The following is a 19,265-nucleotide window of genomic DNA, read 5'->3' as shown; positions in this document are numbered from 1 at the left end:
TCACTGGAACCTCCCACATTCAAGTAATTGTACTGCCTCAGCCTCCCGAGTAGCTGCGATTACAGGCACCTGTCACCACTCCTGGCTGATTTTTTTGTTTGTTTTTTTGTATTTTTAGTGGAGACGGGGTTTCGCCATGTTGACCAGGCTGGTCTTAAACTCTTAACCTCAGGTGATCCACCTGCCTCGGCCTCTCAAACGGCTGGGATTACAGGCGAGAGCCACCGCGCCTGGCCATAAATCATGTCTTTTGAAGGAATTTGCTTTAATGTATCTAATGAATCAGTTTGTTTTTCATTATTTCTTTAATCTTTAAAATTTTTAATTACTGAAGTGTAATTCACATTTTAATAAAACATTTATCAAAGTAGCTAAAAGTTCATCTTGATACCCACATAACTGTACTCTCCTACCTGGGGATAACCTGTATTTTAAGTTGGTGTGTTTTTCCAGATCTGTTTCAGTATGTCAGATATCCGTATACATGAAAAAGATACAGGTTTGGTTTCTGTGTGGAGGTGTAATTTCTGTTTTACCTAAATTAGATAATGACATATGTATTATTATCCACTGTGTTTATTTACTTAAGAGTATCCTGGAGGGTTTTTTTGCAGCTTAGGTGTTGTAGCCCTATTTTTTTTTTAAAGATGCTCAAAGTAGTCTACAGCTTTGATATTGAAAAATCTATTGGTGGGTATTTTTTTCCCAGTTTATTAGAAATCGTGTTGCAGTTTTTATTCTTTTTTTTTTAACCTTGTAGTTTGGTTGTTCTTGTTTTTTTATTAGGCCATTTTCCTTTCTGTAGACATAAGTCTTTCCAGCTTCCCAACTTGACTTTTTACTGTTATAACCCCTGCATGTGCCTAAGTGAATCCTTATATTTCTGAGTACTTCATGTATTTCAATAATACTAATTCATACATGCAGAATTTGTTTTTTTTTTTTTTTTTTTGAGACGGAGTCTCGCTCTGTCACCCAGGCTGGAGTGCAGTGGCGCGATCTCGGTTCACTGCAAGCTCCGCCTCCCGGGTTCACGCCATTCTCCTGCCTCAGCCTCTCCGAGTAGCTGGGACTACAGGCGCCCGCCACCTCGCCCGGCTAATTTTTTTTTTTTTGTATTTTTTTTTAAAGATACAGAGTCTCAGTGCGTTGCCTAGGCAGGGCTTGCACTCCTGGGCTCAAGTACTTCTGCCTCACCCTCTCAAGTAGCTAGGAATACAGGTGTGTGCCATGACCCCTGGCACCCTCTCAGGTAGCTAGGAATACAGGTGTGTGCCGTGACCCCTGGCACCCTCTCAAGTAGCTAGGAATACAGGTGTGTGCCACGACCCCTGGCTTATTGATAGATATAGTCAAATTATCCTTCAAAAAGTTTGGGCCATCTTATTGTCACCAGTTGTTTATAAGAATGCCCATTTCTCCATACTTGGAATGGCATTAGCCTGTAGCCTTTTTCAGTCGGAGGCTTGAAAAACTGGATCTGTTCTTTAAGTTACTTTTGATTAGAACCAAGTTTAAGTGCGTTTTCATATTACTGACTGACTTACTGAATGCAGCTTTTAATGTGATCAACTATTACCTCTCTTAATTTTAGGTCCTTTGTGCATCTATATCATTTAAGGTTAGTTTCAGCTGCATGTAACAAAGACAAAAACCAATGACTTAAAATCGATAGAATTGCCTTTCTCTGTCTTGCCTAGTTTAGAAGTAGGCAGTCAGGGCTGGGATGCCATTCCATGGTGTCTTTAAGAAACTAGGTTCCCATCTTTCTGTTGTGCCTGCCTGGCTTTTCTTCCAAAATATATGTGCCTCCCAGCTGAGCCATCTCCTTTTGACAGCCTTACGAGACATCTATCCAATATTCCTGTCTAATTCCATTGGCTGGAATGTGGTCATATGGCCACCCCTTTTGGAAGCAAGACTGAAATGTAGTCTTGACTGGGATGCATTGCTGTCCTGATAAAATCAAAGTTCTGTTGTTAAGAAGAAGTGAGAATGGACATTGAGGTAGAGAACTAGCTGTGTCCCAGGTGGACATACAAATGGTTTCAATGTGCAATTATGCATATAAACTAATTTGCCTTAAACTTTACTTTTTCTATACTTTGCCATGTTAATTCTGCTACTTCACTGCATCCAGCACAGTTTAAAACTTAACTGAAAATTTTATGTGTGCTTCCCTTCCTTATCTTGGTTTATTCTCTGTTTTGCTGAAGTTTTCTCAGAAAAGTTTCCTTTTGAGCCTCTAAAAAATATCTTCGGATATGAGATCCAAACATTTCTTTCGTTTCTTGACTATTGTATGAATAGCCTTTGAAGATAATACTTACGACCTTATTTGTTAAGTCATTGACATCCTAAGTGTTTTCTATGAAACGTCCAGGATTTGTCAACCCAGCACAGCTGACATTTGGGTCTGGGTAATTCTTTGTTGGGGGCACTGCCCTGTGTGTGGCAGGAAGCTCAGCAGCATCCCTGCCTCTCCCCACTAACACTAGCAATGTACCCACTGCTCTCCCTCACTGGCAACGTCCAAAAATGTGTCCAGACATTACCACATATCTGCTGGGACCCCACGTCCCCTGTGGTTGAGAAGCAGTGCTCTAGTTTAGAGGTAACTACGATGAGCATCCTTGAAGAAAAAGCCATGATTATCAGACAAGAAGGCTAAAATAGACTGGAAATGTTCATTTAACCCTGTTGAGCTTCTGATTAGGTTCAGGTAAGTTGGCTTTAAGATTCCCTTCTACCTTTGTGATTGTAGGATTTAATAGAATCACCTGTGATTAATAGGAGGATTTCCTGCTGGCGTCATCTGCCAAGAAATACTGAAACTTTATCTAATGCAATGTCTTGGTCCTGTTTTTAGCTTCCCAAATGATTCAGCAGTCTGATGATAATCCAAGTAACTCTCTGTGTGAAGCACCTTTGAACACTGCACATGATGCTTTGTGTTCAGGTAAAATTTCTATTTTCCTTTCTGTGATATATTTAAGTTTTGAGAATAATATGATTTTCTGATTTAGAATTTCATGCAGCAACTTCTGATGAGTAAAATAATTAGTTAAAACTAGAACTTCTAAGTCCCCCTGAAATTAGGTATTATAATAAAATTAAGGCATGAGTTAAACTTCCTTTTTGGTTCCTATAGGTTTTTTTTCCTAGGCATTTGCTTTCTTGCTACAGAATCCATTGCTCATTTTAAAAAATCATTGTGATCGTATATGAGCTAATCTGTTTGCAGTTTAAACTACATAGAACTGAGGTCAGAGCTAAGGAAATGTTGTTTCACACAATGTATAATTAACACGAAGAACTTGTTATTGAACGGGGTCAGTGAAGTATGTAAAGATTGCCAATAAATAGAGGATTTCTAATTACAAGCAGAAAGAAGATTGGTAAGAATTAATGCAATTAGTTACATGGTACGCACATACTTATTTTTTAATGTGGGAGCCCTTGTTTCACTTAGGATGATAATTTTTTATGATATCTTCTTCGGATCAAATTTCTTACAGTTTTCTCACCTAGCCCTCAGTAGGGCCCAAATAAGTAGCAGTGACCCCTACAAGTACTGTGTTTGAAAGTGCTTGAGATGTTATGGAATATTTATATGAAAGCCACAGCAATGACAAAGCGCAAGATGGTATCAAGATATTAGAAGTTTCAACCAAAGCCTCCTTTCAGCGCAGGGTTAATCCTTGTACTCTCACCTCTGTGTGCTGGAATTATTTACCCATTTCTCTTAAACAGTCTCCATCTTTTTATTTTATACTTGATACATTTATTTCCTAGAAGTTGGAAACAAGTGATAATAATAGCTAACATTGATTTCATTTTTGTTGTGTTGTAGGCAGTCCTCTAAGTGTCTTATTCACTGTTATCCCATTTTATTCTCCCATTAGCCTTAAGAGGTAGGTTCCATCACCATCCCATTTTGCCAGTGAAAAACCAGGACACAGAGGTCAAACAGCTTGTACAAGGTCATGTGGTTTGTGAATGGCAAACCCAAGCTTCTAACTTAGGCAGTCTGACATCACAGTTTTCACACTTAGTGACATGTCACATTGCTTACTGGGTTTTTGAAAAATGTGATAAAACAGAAAACAATTTTAGATGCTGAATATATCTTATTCAGCATCTAAAATTAAAAGTGACCTTATTTCCAACTACTGCCTTGAAGACACACATGGTGCCTCCTGCTCACAGGGCTTCCCTCCCTTCCTGGGGCACAGTTGGAAGAGAAGCTTTGGTGGTTACCTATGTTCTTCCTTTTTAAAGTAGAACTTTAGCGATTTCAGTCAGAGAGTTACCTCCAAGTGGAGTTATTTCTACAAAACACAGGCCCTCCACCAGCAAGTGCTGAGCTCCTATTGGGGGAGCCAGCACAGGACTAGAGACTTCTTCATATTCGTTCCGAAATGAACAGACCTCTAGTAGCTTATAGCATAATGATGGGCAGACACCCATGTAACCACAGGGCAGTATGATGCATGATGGTGTGTAGCAGAGGGGGCAAGGCCAGGGGAGACCTAGCAAGTTCAGTGGGAGGGTCCCAGGGATGTTGACAACCCAGGTGGGTTTTGAAGGATAAATTGTATTTACACAGAATAAAGTGTGGAGGAAAGGGCAAAGCCCGGAGGGTACAGAGGAGTATAGAATTTTCAGGAGGTAGCAGCAGCTTAGCATTACTCTCAGGAAATGAGTAATCTGTATAAGAGTTGAAACATTAAGGCCTACCAAATGGCTCACTTTTGAATATAAGTGTAATATGAGGACTTTACTGGAAGACAGGGAAGGTAAAGGTGAGCTGTTCATGCAAGACTAGAACTTTCCCCAGACCTTACCACAGTTGTTCTTAGGTTTTAGAATTATTGATCTCCTGGAAAATTTAGTGACAAACTATGGATGCTCTTTTGGAAAATGTGCACATGCATATGGAAATTTGCCTAAAATTTTTAGAAGTTTGTTACCCCTCTTCTCTATCCCCACCACTATCCCATACAGCCATCAAAGCCCAGGTTCTCTAGTTAAAAATACTGGCCTAAAATGGACCCTTAAATGGAAATGAGAAGAACCCAAATGTGGTTAATAGTCTTCTTAACTAATAGCTGTACTTTAAAAGTATTGTTTCATTGGTCAACTGAAAGTTGAATTTAGAATAATTTAAACCACTTTTAAAAGTTAGCTCTCCGTTAATGTTTTCCAGATGAATCCTTTGCTGGTGGCATACACTCATCTTTTGATGATCTTTGTGGAAACTCAGGATGTGGAAATCAGGAAAGGAAGTCGGGAGGATCCATTAATGACATTAAAAGTGATATGTGTATTTCTTCACTTGTATTGAAAGCAAATAATATTCATTCATCACCATCTTTCACTCACCTCGATAAATCAAGTCCTCAGAAATTTCTGAGTAATCTTTCAAAGGAAGAAATAAACTTGCAAAGAAATATTGCAGGTAAAATAGTCACCCCTGACCAAAAGCAGGCTGTAGGTATGCCTCAGGAGACGTTTGAAGAGAAGAATCGTTTGTCTCCTACGTTATCTTCTACAAAAGGCCACCTTTTGATACGTTCAAGACCCAGTAGTTCCTCAGTAAAGAGACAAAGAGTATCACATGGCTCCTACTCACCTCCAAAGGAAAAATGCAAGAGAAAGAGGAGCATCAGGAGATCTATCATGCCGAGGCTGCAGCTATGCAGGTCGGGAGGCAGCCTGCAGCACATGGCGGGACCTGCGTTCGAGGCTCTTAGCTGTGGGGAGTCTTCATATGATGACTATTTTTCACCTGATAATCTTAAGGAAAGGAATTCAGAGAATCTTCCTCCCACATCTCAGCCGCCATCAAGCATTGCTCAGTTCAGCTGTAGAAGTCTTTCTAAGAAGGAGAGAACAAGCATATTTGAAATGTCTGATTTTTCCTGCATTGGTAAAAAAACCAGAACAGTTGACATTACCAGTTTCACAGCAAAAACCATCTCCAGTTCTCAGATTACTGCAAATGGTGAAGGCCGTGCAACTTTGAGTTGCGTGATTTCTGAGGAATCCTCTGCCCCTGAAGAAACCCTAAGGTGTTGTAGACAGGCTGGGAAAGAAGACGCATGCCCAGAGGGAAATGGCTTTTCTTACACCATTGAGGACCCCGCTTTTCCAAAAGGACACGATGGTGATTTAACTCCTTTGGAAGGAAGCCTTGAAGAAGTGAAAGAAGCGGTTGGTCTGAAAAGCACACAGAACAAAGGTACCACTTCCAAAATATCAAACTCCTCTGAAGGTGAAGCCCAGAGTGAACATGAGCCATGTTTTATAGTTGACTGTAACATGGAGACGTCTACAGAAGAAAAGGAAAACTTACCCGGAGGATACGGTGGAAGTATGTGAATCTCCTTTTCCAAGTCACCTTTGCTAAATATGTAACAGTGCATCTGTGTTTTAAATTTATCACAGCTTTTTCGTAACTTAAATTATTTCCCCACTTACCCCTCTTTTTACTTAAAGAATGTGTATTTGATCATTCCAATGATAAACTCTTTAGGAATAGATGACTTGCTGCCTTGTGGAACTTCTAGACTTATTGGTCAAGTCTATTATGAATCTATTTCTCCAAGACTTTTCCTTCTTATAGGTCAAAAGGATAAGTAGTGCATAGTGTGAATAACTGAGGGGAGTGAAGTCTTTTTCCTTGTTCCTTTGGAGTCTTGCGCTGCAGCATGTGTAAAGATGCATACAATAGAGAGTTTTTAAAAACCTAGGTTCTTAATAGTGAGGCTATTTAAAGAAAGATATTAAGGTAGCTTAAGCCATTGATTGTATCAAAGAGAAAGTGTGAAAAAGTACATTTAGAAATCTGTTATCAATACTGATTTTTGAAGAAACTTTGGTCAGTGTTAATTATGAAGAAACATTTAAACATTTTTGCTCATTTGTAACAGTCCATGTTTGACTTGTACTTATTTTGCTTGAAGCATCACTTGAAAAGATTTATTCCTACACATAATTTAATTGTAACTATAATAATTAAACTATATCATTATAGCAAAAGTCACAAGAATAAAAAAGTTTGCACTGAAGTTATAAACACAAATAGGTTCCAGCAACCAAAATTGAAGAAATCTTGAACTTTGACTGTCTTTACCTAAAGATTAGGTTAAAATTTGAGTAAGAACGTGTTCACTCTGCATGACTTGTCTGCTCTACAAATGTTTTAACTGCCTCTTTGAAGGCGGAGAAGTCACGGTAGGGTTTGAAATCATCACAGATGTGTTACATACCTTTTCCTTGAGTATACACTCCCCAAAATTGTTTCACAAAAAGAATGAAAATAATTTTGTATATTTTTAGCCTGCTATTAATATCTTGGCTTTCTGAACATATATTAAATTTGACAAGAAACTGTATTTTATGTTCCATTAGCCTTAGTCTGTGTTTTCAAAATATTTATTTTAAAATGTTGACTCAAAACTTAATATAAAACAATAATTGTGTAAAATTCTTTTGGTAGTTAAGAATATCCTGTTCTGAAGTTTACATTCTCCTTCTTTCCAGTTTTCATCTTGTGTATTTTTTAAGCTTTTGAATAATAATGACATGCAAATGTAAATTAAGTGGGAAAAAGCTGGTAGCAAACAGTGTAGCATGGCCTAAAATCCCCATGTTGTCGGGAGTGTGCTAGTCGTCGGAAGCAAGTGTGTTATGTTCTAGAACACTACCCCCTGCGTCGACAGCCTCCTGGGGTGGGGGTAAGTAGAAGGGGATGAGTGGCCAGCACTAGTTGACCCATGGCACCCTGGTGGAGATGGAGAGGTTTTTTTGCTCAGTGGTACAGGCCATCAGGCAGGGGTTTCCAGGCAGGGCCCTGGTGCAACACAACATTCTGTGTGCCCTAGTGTAAGAGGATCTTCTAGAGTCGTCTGCCTTACTTCATGCCATTACAGAGAGATAGGAAGTCATTGGGTTCTAGGACATAAAAAGACCTACATGTTGGCTAGCCTAAATCTAACCCTTTTCTTTTATAGTAATAAAGATTCATCAATGTTTTAAACTGTCCACTGTCAGCCCCTGGGGACTCAGGTAAACCAACTCTCTTTGGGAATCTACCTTAGAAGATGAAACCATAAAGCCTTCTGTTTCAGTGTCAGGGATGCACACTCTATACCTGGTGAAATTGTGGAGGAGTGAAAACTTCTGTACAGCAAACTGTACCTCCAAATCTTTAATGTCGAAATAAAGGGCTGTTTTCCATTTCTGTTTTCAGTTCACTTTTACTTGTTGCTGTTGCCAATATCTAAGATAGAGTGTAAAAAAGGTTTCAAAAAGTTACAAAGAGCTTCAGTACGTTAATAGAATGGGAACTGAGCGAGAAACAATTTTGTTTTTTTTTTTGTTTTTTTTGAGACGTAGTCTCGCTCTGATGCCCAGGTTGGAGTGCAGTGGCACAGTCTCTGCTCACTGCAACCTCTGCCTCCCGAGTTCAAGCAATTCTCTGCCTCAGCCTCCCGAGTAGCTGGGATTACAGGCACCCGTCAATGTGCCCAGCTAATTTTGTTGCATTTTTAGTAGAGATGGGGTTTCACATCTTGGCCAGGCTGGTCTTGAACTCCCGACCTCATGATCTGCCCTCCTGGGCCTCCCAAAGTGTTGGGATTACAGGTGTGAGCCACCGTGCCCGGCCAACAATTTTGTTTTCTAAAATCTTTAAAATCATTAATTTTTTTCTTTTTTACTTTTTTATTCTCTTAATTTTATAAACAGTACACAGATACATACCCATTATAACAAAGATTGCTAAGAAGACTAGAATTTCCGTCTCCTCACTTGCCTCTTTTCATTAGTTCACTTCCTAACTAATGAAAGACATGCACTCGTGTCTCAGGTGCTCTTCAAGTTTGTGGAGACGTAGCAGAGAATGAAGCAGCATGCACCCTCACAGAGGAAGACAAATAGTAAATAAGTGTATAACAGTGTCAGCTAGCAAGCAGTTAATGATAAAAAGAAAAACAATAGTGCATTGGATAGATAACGTGACCAATGAAGGCTTCCCTGAGAAGGTGACATCCGATCACAGGCCCGAGGAGGGTGAGGGAGCCTGTGACTCTGTGAAAATCCATGTTTCAGCTGGAGGTAACAGCAGGAACAAATGTCCTGATGGAGAAAAATGCTTGTAGGAGCAACGGGGAGGCCAGGACAGCGAGAACTTCCTGCGCTGGAGGAAGGAGGTTGGAGAGGGGTAAGAGCTAGAGCTTTGGGACCTTCAGTCTGACAAGGCGGGCAGCTGTTTTGTTTTGAAGTGTGATGAGAAGCCATTGGGGCTTTTGAACAGAGGAGCAACCTAATCTGATTTAGGTTTTAAATGTAACCATGGACACTGAAGAACAGACTGTGGGTTGGAGTGTTTGTCTGCACGAAGCAGTCACTCTCCACAGTTTAATAATTCCTTCCACACATTTGTGTGTGTGTGTGTGTGTGTCTACAAGCATACAAATGCAAATAGATATTTTAAGAGAACTTTTGGCATACATAGAATTATATTGCCTTAAAAACTGCTTTTTACAAAAGCAGTATGTCATATATTATTGGTACCAGTAAATCTTCATTTTTTAATAGAGTCTGTATGTGGGGTCAGCACAATTTTTGTGTAACAGATCAGATAGTAAGTTTATTAGGCTTTGTGGGCAAAGAGACCAAATCGAGGTATGTAGGTGCTCATGTAGTTGATTACATAATGAGAAAAAGACATTTTCCACAAAATTTTTATTGACACTCGAATACAATTTTTTTGTAATACAGGTCTATTAATGAGAAAAATAAAATAATTTGTGGGGAGAATAATAACATTTCATTTAATTGGAGTTCAGACTGAGTGCTCCCATCACCTACATTGATTGCAAATGTTTATTAAGGCTGATATGTAATAAGATAGATTTTACGTATTTCACTTTTGAAAATGCCTTTTCACACAGACAGATACTGCTGATTCCATGTCAGTCCACAATTAGACAATTTTCATTGAGCATCTTCATTGCTTAGAAGACACTGATGTAATTCTCTTAGATTCTTCTTTCGATACCTGCCTCTTAGTATGTCCTTATATTGCAGATTCATCACTTGTAATTGAAAAATAGGTTGAAGCTCCTCAATCGTGCAGTTAAATGGGTTTTGAAATAGGAAATTCCGGCCAGGCATGATGGCTCACGCCTGTAATCTCAGCACTTTGGGAGGCCGAGGTAGGTGGATCACTTGTGTTCAGGAGTTCAAGACCAACCTGACCAACATAGTGAAACCCCATTTCTTTTTTTTTTTTAATAGCATGAATAGTTCTTTATTTCTTTATTTTTTATTATTATACTTTAGGTTTTAGGGTACATATGCACAATGTGCAGGTTTGTTACATATGTATCCATGTGCCATGTTGTTTTGCCGCACCCATTAACTCGTCATTTAGCATTAGGTATATCTCCTAATGCTGTCCCTCCCCTCTCCCCCCATCCCACAACAGTCCCCAGCGTGTGATGTTCCCCTTCCTGTGTTCATGAGTTCTCATTGTTCAGTTCCCATCTATGAGTGAGAACATGCGGTGTTTGGTTTTTGTCCTTGCGATAGTTCACTGAGAATGATGGTTTCCAGCTTCATCCATGTCCCATTTCTACTAAAATTACAAAATTAGCCAGGCGTGGTGGCACATGCCTGTAATCTCAGCTACTTGGTAGGCTGAGGCAGGAGAATCACTTGAACCCAGGAGATGGAGGTTGCAGTGAGCCGAGATCATGCCACTGCACTCCAGCCCGGGCAACGAGAGTGAAACTCCCTCTGAAAAAAAAAAAAAAAAAAAAGGAAATTCCCTTTGCTCTTGCACTCAGTCTGAAAAATGCTGCTGTAGTTTGGGCTCAGGAAATATGTCCACAGCCAGTGTGCATGGGAATGGAGATCTCACTTCTTGTTTTAACCTTTGACGGCACAAGAGAGAATTGTTGCTTATTTGTGGAAATGTGTCCCACCTGACCCTGGGCACTGTCAATCATAGCTCTTCAACCACCGGAAGTCAGTTTGAATTGCCAAGTAGTTAAAGCCGATTGGTCATCCTGAACTAGTGCACAGCTTGGCTCCTAGTTGCTTTTCACGAAGGAGACACAGTGGTCCTATAGGTGCCGTGTGTTCACTAGCAAAAGCAGAAAAGTCCTTCCCATACCCCACTTGTCCATGGGTTTGATATGGATTTTCTTTGCTGTGTGTGATGGATTTTTACATGTCAGCACCTTGTACACGTATTGTGAGCTTCTCTGAGCAATTCGGTCATGTCCAAATACCAGGGTCTTGTTCATCGATGATAGTCACCAGTTGTTGGAAGTCGATGATGCTTCACTACTCTTCTACCATCTATCTACCTGATCTTGTTGAAGGCAAGTCTCAGAAAGATATTTATTAAACATTTATTGGCAAGCAGTTAGGAAGCGGTCCACAAAAGTGACCAATATACTGAAGGCCCAGTTCTCTGTCCTTTAGTGCAGTGTCCATAGTCATCCATTTTGGCTTTTAACAAAGCATCTAATATTGATCTGGAGGATTTACAGGAGTTGGGGGTTTTTGTTGTTTTTTTGAGATAGGGTCTCTACTCTGTCACCCAAACTGGAGTGCAGTGACATGATCGCAGCTCACTGCAGCCTCAATTTACTGGGCTTGAGTGATCCTCCGACCTCAGCATCCTGAGTAGCTGGGACTACAGATGCAGGCCACCACACCTGGCTATGTTCCCCAGGCTGGTCTCCAACTTCCGAGCTCATGCAATCTGCCCACCTCTGCCTCCCAAAGTGCTGGGATTACAGTTGTGACCACTGTGCCCAGCCTATGGTATAATACATTTTGCAAATTCTGAGCATTCAAGAGGAACTGTGAATTACTATTGTCGCAAATAAATACATAGACATATATTCATTATGTTAAATTGTTGCACTTTTGACTATTCAAATAATTCACAAGTGTATTAAGAACCCCCTTTCCCATAGCCTGCCAGCCTAACTTACTAGGGCTGCAAAACTAAGCAATCCTAGCAACTTGATGTGGGTTAGTTAGTCTTAACAGAAGGCTATTGACCATTTAACTGTTTGATTCATTCATTCATTTACGTATTCATTTTTAATCAGTCAGATGTTTACTCCGTATCTACTACATCCTATGTATAAACAGTGAGAGGTAAGGTTAATAGAAAACTCTGTCCCTTGCTTTAAAGAACTTAGCTAAGTAGGGAAGGTACAGTCAAGATACTTTACACACAAGTATCAGGAAATTCAAAAGTCGGAGCAATTACTTTCAGTGGGAATTAAATTTACACACATAAAATTGATACTGGAATGATCTCTACAATGATTACAAAGGATAAAATTCCACATTATCTATTGAAGAATGTTGTTTTTGTTTTTTTCAGAGTGAACAAAGTGAACTTGATATTTTAATAGATTGAGTACAGTCTCTTGTTAGCGGAGTTTTACTTGTATAGAACCCATATAACTTGCATATATCCCAAAGGTATCTCTGTAAAGGAATTTTTCCTAAGTGTCTTTTAAGGTTCTTTCCAGTCTTAATATTTTGCATACTACATTGTAAAATAATTTCATATTCAAATTTTTGAAGCTTAGAAGAAATTTCTCATTGGATAATGTTAAGTGTATATTTTTACATGTTAAAATTAGGGATTGTTCAGCCTTCAGAAGCCTTTTCAACCCTTGACTCTTGCATACTGACTTGTATGAGTAAATACTAATTGTTTAAATGTATTACTAATATTAGCATTATTAGTCTTAATTCTGTATCTTGGAAGTAGGAAAGTAGGATGTGGAGGAAAATAAATGTTAAAAATAAGAGTAATTTCTTCGGCCTTAGCTCTAGACAGAATTTGACACGAGCCAAGTTTCTCCTACAGTCTTTTCATTGTCCACTTCTTCATCTCTCCCTTTCCTAGTATTTAAGTTACGTGTGTCCTTATACTGTCTTGCCCTGGTTCTGGATCTAAAGTTACCATATTAGACATTTTCTTCTCTCTTCCCTCAGTATCAATACTTTTCCTTAATCTTGCTTATCTCTGTTGAGTAGCTGAAGGTTGTGATTTAACTAGTTCACACTGTGAGCTGAATGAGTGACCATTTACTAGCTTTCATTGATGTGTTTGCATTTTGATGGTGTTATTAATCCATACTAATTTCCAAATGGTGAAATTTCAGATAACTGAAAGATAAAAATGTGGGGGCTGTCAGATTCATTTCTGTATTTGATCATTTTGTGAAAATGAAGTCATTGAATTGTGTATGTAATGAGGTTGGGAGGAAAATGAGAGGAAGATATATGGCTTTCACAGGGAAATGCTGTGGACCAAGTTGTGTCCTTTGACCCGCTCATTTATTTATTGAAGCTCTAACTCTCAATGGGATAACATATGGATAGGGCAATCTTTGGAAGGTAATTAGGTTTAGATGAGGTCTTGAAGATAGGGGCTTCATGATGGGATTAGGACCATTATAAAAAGACTAGAGAACTGGCTTCCTGTCTCTCTGCCATGTGAAGACAGCAAGAAGGTAGCCTCCTTCAAGCCAGGAAGAAAGCCTTCACCAGAACCCGGCCATGAGGGCACCGTGATCTCAGCCTTCAAGCCACCCAATCTGTGGTATTTTGTTATGGTAGCCGCAGCCGAAAAAGACAGACATTCATCCAACTGGGGTGTGTTGGAGGAAGAGCAGCTAAAGGGCACGTGTTAGTTGGAATTCCTTGGAGACATTCAAAATAGATGTCCATTAGGTAGTTGGATATATCCATCCATACCTCAGCTGGGAGGTCTAGACAAGGTACAGAGAATTAGGTTTCTTCAGTAATGGATGACTTTATGGGAAGTGATGAAATCACCTTGGGGAGTGAGAAGGGAGCTGATGACAACCCATGAAAAAACTACACTTAGGAGCAAACATGAATAAAGAGTCATCCAAGAAGTGGGAGAGTCAGGAAGAGGAGAGTAGGTGTTTGTTTACAGACCTCCAGCCAAAAATGGAGTCCAACTAATCTTTCCACAAATGTTTTCAGAACTACTCAACTGCTTTGGGTTTACTGATGTCACTGTTAAAACACACTGGCAAATTAATGTGGCAGAGTTTATGAAATGTTTTAAACAATTAAATCATTTACTTAGATCATTTTTTGACTGCAGGATTTGTGAAATTGTGAAAACATCTTGTTAACAATATCAGTCTTTCTTAAGTTTTAAAAGATTGCATTGCATTTCCTAGAACTTTATGTTTATAAAATGCTTTACAGCCTGTTTCGTTGTTCAGCAAGAACTGAGGCAAGTGGTTATTATAAAACTTTTAATGAATACACTAGGAAGCTGCAAATTTATTCATGACTCAGTAACAGAGCACTGCCTCCCAAATTATCTCTAGTCCACTGCTTTTCTGATTTTGACACACTCATGCTTCAAGTAAATATTTGTTTTTTAAAAAAGGAATATAAGTGCATAGTAGATATATTTAATAATTCAATTATTTTTAATCTTAAAGATGAACAGGAGATTGCATTCATATTCTACCCCAGGGGATAAAGTGGGCCTGTCAGAAAAGTCAGTGCAAGTCAACCGCAAAAGATACCTGAGGAGGTACGGGATCAGTCATGATGTGACTGGTTTGAGTCTCGAGTGGATTCAGTATTAGGGATTATGGCAAAGAGTGTAGGTTGGTAGGTTTGTGGTTTAGAACTGGACCTTAAAATCTGTCCAGGGCCCAGGCTGCAAATAACAACTAGCCTGAATTCAGGAAAGTATTAACATTTTTATTCTACATCCTTTTTCACTGAGATAGGACCCTGTTTTTGAAAAGAGTGACAGTTTTTACCTTAGACTCTCCAAACTTAGTTATAGCTGGCTTTACAGCATTTTATCTGCAAAGAAGTCTTTCTCATGTTATATGATTTTTAATTTCTGAGGGCACTGATGTTAATTTCACCTTGCATTATATTTATTCATCTGCATGTACATTGTCTGTTGGGTTGTGAGCTCCCTAAGAGTGGGACTATATCGTGCATTTTGCATCTCCAGTTGGTAGATCATTAGCTATTTGTTAATCATTAGGTAATCAACAGTGCAGTTTGGCTATCACCTGACTGGCAGGTTCTAGGCTGCTACATAACTTTTGCATCAAAGTTTGCATTATACCATTGAGACCATGTTATGGTCCATGTTAGCTCCTCCTTCAAAATCCCATCTAAGTCATAAAGTAGACAAACTGTTTGAAGCAGGAGGAAGGGTGAGAGTACGAGGCACCCTCTGAGGCAGTAGATGAGTCAAATCAAAATACACGTTTCACATTTCGTTGTGGGTTACTTAGGTCTACACAGATTAGCATCTAAGGAAACCACATTTCACTTGAATGAGTATCCTTTTGGTTTGTGTGTCTTCATGGCAAGACGCTGGTCTAAGGTGGAAACTTGGGGGGAGTAAAATCATCATCCATCATTTGTAGGTTGAAGCCTGAAGCTCTGTACTGAAGACTATTTTCTAGAAAATCTCAAACTGACCCCAAAACTTAGATTAATTATTGCCTCTAATATGGAACTGCCTACTCTGAAGAGCTGTTGTCATTATTTTAAAATCTAAGAATTTAAGTTTGAAGAGTCCGTAAGGTATGGGTATACATTTTCTTACATTATCAAATGGACAGCGTTGATGCTGTAGAACATCGCAATCTGATTGTTACTGACCATTGAATTAAGTGAATTGCTTGGGATATTGGAATGTAATAAACTGAAAGTTCTAGATAGATCTCAAAGAGCAAGACATACACAATTTATTTAAAAGGCCTATAACTTCCGGTTTCCATTATGCATAGTGATTTTTGTTTTGCTTAAGTTTTAGTCCATGTAAAGTTCTAACTAATTTTTAATCCACTTGGGTTTTAGGTGTTAAAAATAAGCCAACAAGGCATGATCTTTTAGATGACTCATGTGACAGCTTTAAGGGCCTCATCAAACCTCATGAGGAATTGAAGAAAAGTGGGAGAGGCAAAAAGGTCAGTGTGTAAAAATATTATTTTAAACTTGCAAATGCTGATACCTCATAATGTTCTTCTCTGGGTCAATGAAACATAAACGAGTCTATCTGACTTGTCTTTTGTTTTAAAAAATTGATTATGGGTAAATGCTGGAAAACTCAGAATATGAAACTGAAAGCGTTGTTTGCATTCCAGACAAAGAGTTATTATTGATAGACCAAGCTTTCTCATATCACTTTGCGAATGCATTTCTTGTAAAAATGCCTGTAGCTTCTCTCAAGCAGAGAATGTTGGTTGTGCCAGTGTTTCTTGCCATTTTATAACTGGAATAAATATTTACTAAGTAGGAGGTGAAGAATCCAAACATTCATTCACTTTTGAACTAACCAAGGCTTGACCCCAAGCCATCAGAGTGAAAGGTTTATATACTAACACTGAGGTACACCCTTCCCTTTGTGGTTTTGGCTTTAAAAGCTTGCTCTTCCTCTAAAAGACTCTGCTTATCCTCTTACATGAGTAATAGAATGAGGATTTTAAATTTTGTGATCGTTCAATATCTACTTGCATTGCTTAAATTTAAAATTAGCCATTCTATATTATACCTTGTGCCTCATTTTTATGAGGCCAGGGGAGTATAATATAGTGAAGCCTGAATTCAGAATGGTAGGTAAAACCATACCGATTGAAAAGCAACAGATGAAAAGAATGACAGGGTAGACGGGTCTGCCTGGGGCTTCCAGGTCCTGATACTCAGGCTTGAACAGATGGGCGGCTGCAATTGACCTGCGGAAGAGAAATCTGACTCCTTTGCTTCTTATCTTGGCAATGGTTAAAAGATGTTTAAAATTACACAGATTTCATGAAAGTTGGCAGTAGCTTGTAGAAACTTAGATTTCTTTACTGGTGCTTTCTGGTTTGTCTCAGAAAAAAAAGTGGAGCAAAAAATGGAAAGGAACCCTATTTTCAGGTAAAGCAACAGATGTGGAGAGAGAGAGAGACTGTCAGGATCCCATAACATTTGTGGTGTGGCGACACCAAGGCACCTGCTCTACAATGGCGTTGCGTACTATGACTCCACTGCAGGACCTGCTCAGCGTGCTGCCTCCCAGGGGTGGGGCCCTTCCTAGAACGCTGGCGACACCATGCCTGAGTTTCTGTTTTGCATCCCTGTTTCTCAGTCTTCTTCCTCCTGTTGCATGGCCACTTGACCTAGTTCCTTTGGAAAGAAATAAAGAACCAGTTTCCTCTGCATCTACTCCCGTTCCCCTGTCTCTCCTGCTGGTGTATCCCATGGCACCTGATCCAGAGGTCTACTTTGTGCCCTCCTGCTTTGCTGACCCTTTACCCTCTGCCAGTGTCTGCCCAGGGAAGCGGTGGTACCTCTCATCATCTCTATTGGTACTCTACGTTGTACCATGTCTGGCTTTTTTTTTTTTAAAGTGCTCAGTAAACATTGAGTGTTGAGTTGCTTGTTACTCACCATAAAAAAACACTGTCTTGTCTGATCAAAAGTCATGAGGTTTGACTTTCTCATTCGCCCACAGTGGAAGTTACTGTTTCAGACGAGTGGTATTGCTGCCCTGTGCCTGTGATAGCCCTGGACCTGACGGGCTGGGTCTGTGGAAGCACTGGGTTAGAGACAGGCATCCTGGGCGGGAGTGTGGCCCCTTCTTCCTTATGAGGCCTTCTCACTGTAAATGGCATATGAATGGGAGATGGGTACCTGTTTGACCTTCTGGCATTCTTCTGTAGATCATATAGTAAGTGCTCCATGAATATAAGGTGCTATTATTGTCTTGAGTAATGATAAAAGAATGAGTGGTCAGAGAGGGAGACAAAATACAAAATTATAAATACAGACCTCCATATCTGCCTTCAACAGCTGTGTTCAGGAATAAAAATATTTTCATAGATTAAACTGCCTAACTTGCTCAAATTTAAGTCTTCTTTTAAAAATATTTTAAGAGTGTTAGTAAACTTTGCCCTCATAATTTAGAATGTCATTTCTGAAAGGGATCCACCACTTCTGCTTCTGTGTGAAGAATCACTCAAAGCAGGTTTTAAATGCAGATTTTCTGGTCCAGGCATGGTGGCTCATGCCTGTAATCCCAGCACTTTGGGGCAGGCGGATCACTTGAGGTCAGGAGTTTGAGACCAGCCTGACCAACATGGCAAAACCCTGGCCAACATGGCAAAATCCCGTCTCTGCAAAAACACACAAAAATTGGCCAGGCCTGGTGGTGGGCACCTGTAATCCCAGCTGCTCAGGAGGCTGCAGTGGGAGAATCAGCTGAACCCAGGAAGGGGAGGTTGCAGGGAGTCGAGATCATGCCACTGCACTCCAGCCTGGGTGACAGAGTGAGACTCTGTCTGAAAAGTAAATAAATAAATGCAGATTCTCTGGCCCCACTTGGGACCCTCCTGGCCAGCAGCTCCTGACCCCAGTGCAGCACCACGTCCTTAACATGGAGGGGATGAACACCTAGTGAGGGCGAAGAATCCACCTTCTGTATTGCGTCTCGCCAATAGCAGAAGGAGCAAGACCTAGGTTTCCCCTGTTTCACAGGATTTTCTTCCTAATCCATTCCTTATTACAGTTCAGCACACAGCCTTTGCTTGAATGAATCAAAAACTCCTAATGCCCTAGGGTAGTGCTTCCTGACTGGGCTGCGCATTGGACTCACCTGGGGATCTGTAAGGTATGTGGCTGCCTGGCCCCAACCCCAGACATGCTGGTGTCATTAATACGGGGTGCACCCTGGCCACTAGGATTTTTTTAAACTCCTGAGATGATTCTAATGCAAAGCAAAGTTTGGAAAATACTGCCTTGGGACTTTAGTAGAATTTAAACAAGTAATTTATCCTAGAAGAAGTTTCATTTGTTTCTAAACATTTCTCATGTAAACTTGTTTCATTTTTAGACTGTAAAATTAAAGACCAAGGCTTAAAATCCTGATTTGTGGGCTGGGTGAGAGGCTGAGGTGGGCAGATCATGAGGTCAGGAGATCAAGACCATCCTGGCTAAGACGGTGAAACCCCATCTCTACTAAAAATACAAAAAATTAGCTGGGTGTGGTGGCGGGCGCCTGTAGTCCCAGCTCCTGGGAAGGCTGAGGCAGGAGGATGGCGTGAACCTGGGAGGCGGAGCTTGCAGCGAGCTGAGATCGTGCCACTGCATTCTAGCCTGGGCGACAGAATTAAAATTATAAGCTTCTGACTAGCAGCTTACAAATACAATGTTAG

At 40.0% G+C, this 19,265-nt stretch overlaps 1 protein-coding gene across 17 annotated transcripts in view; it reads left to right on the top strand.

The window, feature by feature from the left end:
- MCPH1 (microcephalin 1) overlaps positions 1-19,265 on the top strand; it is a 243,065-nt gene that overhangs the window by 35,853 nt on the left and 187,947 nt on the right. For 14 of the 17 annotated variants that reach the window (XM_055289042.2, XM_063637962.1, XM_063637967.1 and 11 more), the window contains 3 exons: positions 2,870-2,959; positions 5,210-6,376; positions 15,931-16,040. In XM_055289042.2, the coding sequence (XP_055145017.1) occupies positions 2,870-2,959; positions 5,210-6,376; positions 15,931-16,040 (1,367 nt within the window). Of the gene's footprint in view, positions 1-2,869; positions 2,960-5,209; positions 8,245-15,930; positions 16,041-19,265 lie in introns of those variants that run through there. The other 3 variants (XM_055289090.2, XM_055289099.2, XM_055289108.2) reach the window with 2 other exon arrangements.

This window comes from Symphalangus syndactylus, chromosome 1, assembly GCF_028878055.3.
Source record: "Symphalangus syndactylus isolate Jambi chromosome 1, NHGRI_mSymSyn1-v2.1_pri, whole genome shotgun sequence".
Lineage (NCBI taxonomy): Eukaryota > Metazoa > Chordata > Mammalia > Primates > Hylobatidae > Symphalangus > Symphalangus syndactylus.
This window is presented reverse-complemented; position numbering and strand designations above follow the sequence as displayed.